The sequence below is a fragment of the Mustela putorius genome, unplaced genomic scaffold (assembly GCF_011764305.1).
Source record: "Mustela putorius furo isolate JIRA1106 unplaced genomic scaffold, ASM1176430v1.1 tig00003896_pilon_pilon_pilon, whole genome shotgun sequence".
NCBI classification, from domain to species: Eukaryota; Metazoa; Chordata; class Mammalia; order Carnivora; family Mustelidae; genus Mustela; species Mustela putorius.
Window position 1 is genome coordinate 8,485,000 of NW_025422045.1, and position 10,148 is coordinate 8,495,147.

The 10,148-nt window shown below is 49.9% G+C and overlaps 1 protein-coding gene across 7 annotated transcripts in view; it reads right to left on the minus strand.

Annotated features, from left to right (window-relative positions):
- PIF1 (PIF1 5'-to-3' DNA helicase) overlaps window positions 1–10,148 on the minus strand; it is a 68,090-nt gene that overhangs the window by 6,562 nt on the left and 51,380 nt on the right. The window contains exons 1-3 of one of the 7 annotated variants that reach the window (XM_045067553.1): window positions 1,548–2,244; window positions 1,043–1,114; window positions 294–871 (exon numbers count right to left, since the gene is read on the minus strand). In XM_045067553.1, the coding sequence (XP_044923488.1) occupies window positions 294–851 (558 nt within the window). In that variant the 5' untranslated portion in view covers window positions 852–871; window positions 1,043–1,114; window positions 1,548–2,244. Of the gene's footprint in view, window positions 1–293; window positions 2,245–9,582; window positions 9,835–10,148 lie in introns of those variants that run through there. The other 6 variants (XM_045067552.1, XM_004758698.3, XM_004758701.3 and 3 more) reach the window with 6 other exon arrangements.

Sequence of the window (10,148 nt, forward strand, 5' to 3'; positions counted from 1 at the left end):
CAGGCCCAACAGCCTCCGACTTTTTCTTCTGAAATCTCCTTCTCTTTCTCTTTTACCATGAGGTGGGCCTGCTCTTCCTGTTCTAGCTTACTCAGGGATTGCACTCAGAAACACAGGCACAATTTCCACATCTCTGTCATGCTCAGATGTTGGATGGGCATCTCCTCTGAGATAACCAACAACCCCCTCCCATGTCCTGTCACCACCTCCCCCCACCCCAACTTGGGCCCCTGGGTCTCTTCCATCTCAGGGGCACACCCCTCCTTGAGGCGTCCCCCCTTTCCTGCGCTCACAGTGCTGGGCTTGGCTCCCGCCTGGGGTTCCAGGGGCCGCTTCACTGGCGTGGCATGCGGGACCCGGGTGGCCGCCGCGCGCTGCATCTCCTCGGGCTGCACGGGGCTGATGGTGACGAAGTCGCGGGGCCGCTGTCCCAGCAGCTGCGCCCGGGCGGAGGCCGGCCCGGGCCCTGGGGCCGCGGCCAGCTTGAGGCGCAGCGTGCGCAGGAAGCGTCGCAGGCGGTCGGGGGGACAGTCGGAGAGCAGCAGCTGCACAGCGCCTGCCCCGGGGACGCCGTCGGTGGGGAGCCGCAGTGTGCTGCGTCCCGCCGCCGCAAAGCGCGTGAAGAGACGCGCGGCCCGCAGAGGGAAGCAGCGCGGCCGCCCCTCGGACCCAGGCGCCTGCAGCCGCAGCAGCAACTCGCGGCGCTCATTCCGCCCCAGGCTCAGCTCCGCAGAGCGTAAGGCCTGGCGCTTTCGCGGCTGCCCGCCCGGGCTCAGCTCCTCCAGAGCCACGCGGCACCGCAGCTCCGCGTCCTCGAATCCCGCAGGCGCTGCCTGGGTGCCCGATAGCATCGCCACCGCCTCTGCAGATCTGCAAAAAGTCCGGAGAGCCGGAGTCATAAGGACTCAGTGGACCTAATAGGGAGCCCGGTCAAGGCCACAGAAGTTCACGGAAGCTGTCACTGGTAAGACAAAGAGGTCACGGAGACGGCAAGAGGGACCTGGGATCAACCGAAATTCACGCAGACATTTACTATCTTAGCAGTATTTTCCAGAGAGGTGGACGGGGCAGCGTCAAATGCACTCAGGAATGGTGAGCCTCAGCTGTCCGACTTCTGAACAAAAAAGAAGCCTGATTCCAAGAAGCCCAGAGCGGGCAAGGGAATCCCGAGTCCTCTCCCAAGGAAGCAAGGGAAGCTTAAGTGGAGAGATGAGCCAGGGCACATTCTGTCTTCCAAATACGTTCAGTGGTTTACATGCAGCCAGGTCAGTCTCACTATTCCCCGTGTACATTAGTGGAAACAGAGTGGGAGAGGTTACAACGACTGGTAGGAGTCAGTTAGTGTGATTCCCAAGCCCTGACTCTTCCTTCCCATCTCAAAGTGGGCACCGGGTAGAGAATGTTTGGCTGGGGAAATCGCCGGGGACCCCGGAGCTCGGGAAACCATGTTTCCTCCGTCTGACCCACTCGTCTGCACCCTCCCGGCAGAGACCCTTTGAAAAAGCAGGCTCTCTGTCTCCCACCTCTGGGCTCGCGTGGACACTCACTTGCACCGGTACTCGGACGAACACGCTAACCAGAGCTGGCCCCTAGTGAACCTCGGGCAGTAAGAACTTTCAAATACTAGAAGTCGAAAATCACCCTATTACCGGCCGGATCTTTAAATTCTCCAGCCAATCAGAGGCAGGGGCGTGACAACGGGCGTCTTTTCCCAGAGCTTGGGCTGTACCAATTGCAAGGCGGCGAGAGGAGGCTTATTGTGGTGGGCGAGTACACCAAATCTCGTGCACCAGCGGGAGAGGTGGGAAGGGGCGGAGCTCGGCCACGCGTGATGTTGTGTCACCCAATGCCGCTTGAAGATTTGTTTTTAGAACAATACCTCCAACACGCTTTTTCTCGGTCCAGCCCTCACACTGCGGCTGAACTTGGCCTTTGGAAAGAGCTGCCCCTGATCCCACCCACCCGTGTTTACCTTCACTTGGCAGTTGCCCACTCCTGCGCCGACTACCCCGAGGTAACCACCCCCACAACCCTCATCGCCCCCACTGCTCTTTCCACCTTTCTGTGCCTCTGTAAGGGTCAGTTTACTTATTTGTCTCTCACCGGGCTGAGGCCCTTTGGGGAGGAATTCCAAAACCTGCGCCAGGTGCTCAGGAAGTACAAAGAAGTACGTGAGCCGCTGTCTTCAGGGAATTCGTATCCCTTTTGTTGCACTGGATGCTGGATAATTTATTTATTTTTTTTAAAAGATTTTATTTATTTATTTGACAGAAAGAGATCACAAGTAGGCAGAGAGGCAGGCAGAGAGAGAGGGGAAGCAGGCTCCCCACTGAGCAGAGAGCCCGACAGCGGGGCTCAATCCCAAGACCCTGGGACCATGATCCGAGCTGAAGGCAGAGGCCTTAACCCACTGAGCCACCCAGGCACCCTTGGATAATTTATTTTTAATTATCTTTTCTTCCCCCTTATTGAGGCTTGGCATTTATTAGCTGGAAGGGATCTTTCAGGTGAGTCACCCTCCAGATTTATTGCCCTCATTTTTCAAATGAGGCTCCAACAGATTTTACCAAAGGCCACATAGCTTGCAGATAGCAAAACAAAGCCTTGAACCCGAGTCTCACCTGGTGTGAACATCTGCTGTTTACTGCACCACACTGCTCCCAGGGGACTAGTCGAACTTCATGAAGGGAATCTAGGCGTGCACTGGAATCTCAGCTCCTGAAAGCCCCTGCCGCGCCCCAGCCCTGCCAGTTAGAGGTTTCTCTAAGAGAGTTTCCTTAATGTCTCAAACCTCTGTTTCCTCATATATAAAAATGGTGAGAGATGAAAATGTGATGATTGTGTAGCTCTGTGACTATACTAAAACCACTGAATTGTTTGCTTTAAATGGGTAAACTGGGGCGCCTGGGTGGCTCAGTGGGTTAAGCCACTGCCTTTGGCTCGGGTCATGATCTCAGGGTCCTGGGATCGAGTCCCGCATCGGGCTCTCTGCTCAGCAGGGAGCCTGCTTCCTCCTCTCTCTCTCTGCCTGCCTCTCTGCCTACTTGTGATGTCTCTCTGTCAAATAAATAAAACCTTTAAAAAAAATAAATAATTCCTGATGATTGTTTCTATAAAAAAAAATAAATGGGTAAACTGTATGGTATGTATTTATATCTCAATAAAACTGTTAGGAAAAAACCAGGAGAAATATTGTTCCTGCCTATTAAGAGTCTATAGAAGGAACACAGATCTTTATTTTGGCCCAGTGAGACACATATCAGACCTCCTGAACTCAAGATAATAAATTTGTGTTGTTTTAAGCCACTAAATTTGTGATAATTTGTTAGAGCAATAGCACTAAGAACAAGTACAGTCACACAGCCAGAAAGTGAGAAAAATGGGATTATAAACCCCGTTCTGTTTCCACAGCCTCTGTTCTCTCTTCCCATTACCTTTTTTTTTTTAAGATAATTTTTTTTAAAAAGATTTAATTTATTTGACAGAGAGAAATCACAAGTAGATGGAGAGGCAGGCAGAGAGAGAGAGAGAGAGTGGGAACAGGCTCCCTGCTGAGCAGAGAGCCCGATGCGGGACTCGATCCCAGGACCCTGAGATCAGGACCTGAGCCGAAGGCAGCAACTTAACCCACTGAGCCACCCAGGCGCCCCCCATTACCCTTTTCTTATAATGGGCTTGGCGCACTCACAACCAACCTACTCCCTTTCCCTTTCCCTCTGTGAAGTACCCCAGACTACCTCTAGAGAAGGCACAGACACTTCCACATTGATTTTTCCCCAATACTTTTTTTCTTTTGAGCTTTGAACTTTAAAAAAAAAATACAATATACATAAAATTTACCATCTAACTATTTTTAAGTGTACAACTCATTCCCATGAAGTACTTGATGTACCTGATTGTAGCATAAACATCATCACTATTTCCAGAAAATTTTCATCATCCCAAACAGAAAGTTTTACCCATTAGATAATAACCCCCTACTCCTTTCTCCTCTCAGCCCTTGGTGACCCCAACATTTTATTCTTTTTTTTTTAAAGATTTATTTGACAGAGATCACAAGTAGGCAGAGAGGCAGGCAGAGAGAGAGAGAGGGAACAGGCTCCCTGCTGAGCAGAGAGCCCGATGCGGGACTCGATCCCAGCACCCTGGGATCATGACCTGAGCCGAAGGCAGAGACTTTAACCCACTGAGCCACCCAGGCACCCCCCAACATTTTATTCTGAAAATGTTCCAACATATAAAGGTTGAAAGAACTTTACAGTGAACACTCATATACCCACCATCAAAAGTCTATAATATTTTGTTGTATTTATCACATGCCTAGTCGTCTGTCCATCTCAACATCCATGAATTCATCTGTTATGTATTTTAAAGTTGCAGAAAACAGAACGTTTCACATCTAAACACTTCAACATGCATAGCATTAACTAGTTTATGCTTGTTTTCTTCCTTAAGTAGGCTCCATGGCCAACGTGGGGCCTGAACTCACAACCCTGAGATCAAGAGTTGCATGCTCTACTGATTGAGCCAGACAGGTACCCCTATGCTTATCTATCTACCTACCTACCTTCCTATTTAAAAAACATTTTAGGGCACCTTGGTGGCTCAGTTAAGTGTCTGCCTTTGGCTCAGGTCATGATCCCAGGGTCCTGGGATAGAGTCCCCCTGCTCTGTGGGGAGCCTGCTTCTCCCTCTTCCACTCCCTCTGCTTGTGTTCCCTCTTTCGCTGTCCCTCTCTCTGTTAAATAAATAAATAAAATCTTTAAAAAAATATTTTTTTTATTTGAGAGAGAGAGGGCATAAGTGGGGGGAGGGCCAGAGGGAGAGGGACAAACAGACTCCCTGGTGAGTGGGGAGCCCTATGTGGGCCTCCATCCTAGGACCCTGAGATCATGACCCAAGTCTAAGTCAGATGCTAATTGACAGCCAAGTCTCCCCTACGCTTATCTTTCTTTTTTATGCTTATCTTTTTTTTTTTTTAAAGACTTTATTTACTATTTGAGAGATAGAGACAGTGAGAGCAGGAACACAAGCAGGGAGAGTGGGAGAGGCATTAGCAGGCTTCCCGTGGATCAGGGAGCCCGATGTGGGGTTCGATCCCAGGGCCCTGGGATCATGACCTGAGCTGAATGCAGATGCTTAACAGCTGAGCCACCCAGGCACCCGTATGCTTATCTTTTTAATGTAAACTTTACATATGGTAAAATGCACAGCTCTTAGGCTTATCATGAGAAGAGTTTTGACAAATACAAATATCTGTGCAGCCCAACCCTTATCAGGATATAAACTCTGCTGTCCAGTATGGTAGCCACTCGTCACATGTGGCTAATTTTAAATTCAAATTAATTAAATAAAATTTAAAATTCAGTTTTTGAATCCCACTGGCCACACTTCAAATGCTCAACAGCCACATGTGGCTAGTAGCTACTGCATTAGACAACATAGATTTAGGACATTTCCTTTATTGCACAAAGTTCTAAGAACATTATCATCGCCTAGAAAGTTCCCTCATGTTACTTCCTTCCTAGTCAATCCCCATCCTCAATCCTTCCCCCCCATCCTCATTCCTTAGGCAACTCTTCTCTGATTTTTTTTTTCACCACAGATTGTTTTAAAATTTCTTCTAAATGGAATTATATGTTATGTATTCTTGTGTGTACAGGTTTCTTTCACTGAGCATAATGATTTCCTTAAATTAAATTCATCCATGTTGCTTTATTAGTAGCTGGTTCCTTTTTGTTGCTGAGTAGTATTCCACTGTATGAATATACTAGTTTTTCCATTTTCCTGTTGATCGATATCTGGGCTTTCTATAGATTTATGCTTTACTTTTTAAAAAAAATTTATTTATTTGACAGAGATCACAAGTAGGCAGAGAGGCAGGCAGAGAGAGAGAGGGGGAAGCAGGCTCCCCGCTGAGCAGAAAGCCCGATGTGGGGCTCGATCCCAGGACCCTGGGATCATGACCTGAGCCGAAGGCAGAGGCTTTAACCCACTGAGCCACCCAGGCGCCCTATGCTTTACTTTTTAAGAAATAAATATTTCAGTGAGAAATTACTGGGTCATCAGGGGTGGCACAGTCCATTAAGCCTCTGGCTTTTGGTTCCCACCCAGGTCGCGATGTCCGGGTAGTGGGATCGAGCCCCAGGTCTGGCTCCATGCTCAGCATGATTCTGCTTAATTTTCTCTCTTCCTTTCCCTCCGACCCTCACCCCTGCATGCTCTAAAATAAACAAATCTTTAAGAAAAAAATTGCCGGGTCATTGACTAGGTGTACATTTAGTTTTATATGAGATTGCTACGGATTTTTCCAAAGTGGTGGTTTGTAGGAGCAGCAACAATGAGTCCTTGTAGGGAAAGGAATCGAATGAGTAACTGGGTACCGCTTAGCGGTTGATTAACGGTCCTCAGGCTCCGCCCTCTTCCCCGTCCCAGCGCCGCGGCCCCATCAGTTGGGTCCTGATTGGTCCGTGGAGGAAGGAGGCGGAACCAGAGGATTTCACGTCCCGGGCCAGACTTCCTCCTTCCAGGCTTTGGGCAGTTGTTGCGATCCTCACTGTTCTCCTCAGTGCTGCCGGGGTGGGTGCCAGTGTCAGTTAAAAAAGAAGCTCCCCACAGCTCCTGGATCTCTCACCTAACCCCAAGCCTGGTTTTAACGCAAGCTCTTAGGAGGAACGAGTTTTCGTCATTATCAAGTTTTCTCCTTGAGAACTCTTTCCATAAGTCATGCGCTCTCTTTTACCTGTGGTCTCAATTTTAATCGCCTCATTACTAAAAACCAATAGCGACATTAATCGGACGGGACTGGGCGGTTTACAGAATGCCTTTTCTTCCGTAATCTCATTTGATACTTAAAAGAGCCTTTACAGAGGCTCCTGACTAGCTCAGTCGGTTAAGCTTAAGCGGTTAAGCGTCTACCTTTTGCTCAGGTCAAGATCCTGGAGTCTCAGTATGGAGCAGCGGAATCAGGCTTCCTGCTTAGTGGGGAATCTGTTTTTCCCTCTCCCTCTGCTCCTTCCCCTGCTCGCGCTCTCTCCCTCTCTTGCGCTCACTTTCTCTCTAATAAATAAATAGAATCTTTAAGAAAAAAATAAAAGAGACTTTACAACCCTAAGCTTATAGGGACAGTTTGGTAGAGATGCTGAAAGGGTCTTCCAGCTTCCAGAGCACTACCTCACCTGGCATTCCTTCATCACCAGTTAGCTGACACTCATTAAATCCCTGGTACAGGTGACCCTCCCTCCTTGAAATCCTTTGTTCTTTTCCACAGCACACTTCCTTTGTTTCTTTGTATTTACTGGCTGCACCATATAGGTCTCCTTTATTAGCCCCTTTTCCCTACCAAGACCTCTCAATGTGGAAGGACTTTTTTCCCCTTCTATCTTTCCCAATCCCGTGGCTTGATTATCAGCTGCATGCTGATTCCCAATATTGTATCCCTAGCCCCTGTCTCCCCTGAACTCCAGCTCTGTCTCCATTTGTCCTCCTGGTATCACTACACAGATGCCTGGCAGGCATGTCAAACTCACTTTCTCCAGAACAGGTTTTAATCTCCCTCTCCAACACCGCATAAACCCGTGTTTCTCCTGTCTTTATCTCAGTAAATGCACCACCATTTTTAGCTCAAGTTAAAAACCCACATCATTCATATATATATATATATATATATATATATATATATATATTTAAGATACATTTGACACAGAGAGAATAAGCAGAGGGAAAGGGAGAAGCAGACTCCCCATTGAGCAAGGAGCCTACTCTCAGTCTTTCCAGCCCTTCCTCTGGGGAGCAGCTCTCACCACACACTGTGTACTTTTTCTTCAGAGCCCTTCTACGGAGTTGTCTGCCTTCCTATTGGCTCTGCAGCCCTCCAAGGCAGGGCCCGGATCCTGTGTGGCCTGGTCATACAGTGCTGCCGAAACATGCAGTCAAGAGCAAGGACTCTGGAGTCAGGCGAGGTTCGAATCCTTGCAACTACTACTCACCAGTCAAGGGACCTGAAATACGTCTAAGCTTCATTGAAATGAAGATAACAATTGTATCCATCTCGTAGGTCATTATCCATTTTTGTGAAGATTAAAGGAGATACATGTGAGGAGTTTAGTATAGTGAGCAGATGACAGAGGCTCCCTAAATTCTTTTGAGTGAATAAATGCCAGGATGAAGTATTGGAAAGCACCCCACTTCAAAGGCCCTAAATTTGTTTTGTTGATAATACGGTGTACATGCAAAAGAGACTCAATCACTTCCACAGCCAAAAACTTTCAATGACTTCCCCTTGCCCTGAGGTTATAATACAGTCTTCTCAACACAGCCCTCAAGGTCCTTTCTACGCTGAGCTCTGTCTGCTTCTCCAGCTTGGCTGCCCTACACACACACACACACACACACACACACACTACTGCTTCATTTCTCTTTGTCATGGCTCTACTCTCCCCTCTGCCTAAAATGCTCATCTTGCCCCTTTGTCCCAGTTTTGGTGCTCTTCCTAATATACACTTACCCTTATATACATTTAACATACTCTTCTCATCTGTTTACATGTCTTTCTTGATAGAGGACTGGGCCATTATTTTACAGCCATTAGAGTAAGGACTGACAAGGTGAATAAAATATTTGTGTTGAATGAATGCATGTGGTGTGGAGGCAACAACTAGAGGGCCAGCATGGGCTGGGATGGGGAAACTGATGCCAAAGTGGTTGTCAGTGGCTCACTCCCCAAAATTACTGAGCTCGCTGGATGTGAAAACTGACCTTACCCCACCCCAACCATGAGCTGCTTCTGTGCAACTAACGTGAATTCCCCAGGGTCTCTGGTCTCCCGCAGGTGTTTTTCTGAGTCTCCAGGTACAGGATCTTCTGAGTCCTCAGGCATGAGATGCCCAGCTTGGAAAGGGAGTAAACCAATATAAACCGTACTGAGGGAATAAAACCATGGACTGGTTGCAAGAGGTTGCCACATACACTGACTTTCTCAGATCCTGTAAAATGAAGGAACCCAGGCCCAGTCATAAAGACAAAGTAGGTCCCCATCTTCCTCCCCCTTGGACCCCAGGCTACCTTTTCCATGCAGGGCTCTAAGTGGCTTAGGGGCATGAGGGCCAGCAGAAGGCTGTGAAAGGGGAACTTGGTCAACTGGTGCAGCTGCTGCTATAGCAGCCAGAGCCAAAGGAGGTCACTGTTGATCCCACATATACTTAATTCTTCCAGCTGAAACAAGCTTAGGCAAAGTTGGCTAGGAGAGCTGAGAGGGAAGGGGGAGGGATGGTGCTGGAGGCTGGGATGTAGCCAGTCACTTTCTCTCTTTGGACCTCTGTTTCTCCAAATGTCAAATGAGGGCGCACGGTGTAAACATTCCACTCCCAGCAAGGCTGTGGAGCCTGGAAGATCACCACTGGATGGAGGTGGGAGTTGCAGGATGACCCTCAGATATAGGAACCAGGGAGAACAGCTCTGTGCAACGTCCAACGAGGGCAGAAGAACACTGCATTTGGGGACCCCTGAGAACCAGAGGTAGCGCCCCCTCCCCCACAAGAAACCCCTTAAATCCAGATTCCCAGCCCCAAGTCTTCCCGTTACCCGATTATCCGGACCGGACGCGAGGTCCAGGCCCGGCCCTGCGAAGAGGTTCCTGGGAGAAGAGGACCAAGTCGTCGCCACTGCGCCATCGTCGAGGAGAAAAAGGAGGAGCCTCTTGGTGCCCCCCATCTCTGGGCCGCCCAGGGCCTCATGGGCCAGTCCCACAACCCCACCCCTCTCAGGTCTGGAAACCTCAAAGGCGCAACCCGCCAGCGCCTCCGGCGCTCGCTGGTCCTGCCCCACCCCAGTCCCGCCCTCGGGCCCCGCCCGCGTCCCTCCCGTCAGCCTCTGGCCGGAAGCCCCCTCCCCCTCCCTCCTCCCTGTCCCCCGCATCCTCTGTCCCCTCCCAGTCCCTCTTCCTCGGCGGGTCGGGGAAACCTCTCTCCGCCCTGTCCCTCCCCCTTCCTGCGTTCCGGCTCCTCCGTCCGGTCCCCAAACCAACGCCCGGCCCCGCCCAGGCTCCGCCCCCCAGCACCAGCCCCGCCCCCCCGTTTCCCGCCCGGGCCCCGGGCCTCCCAGCCCCGCTATTCCCTTCCCCGGGCCCCGCCCCTTGGCCCCCGGAAGCC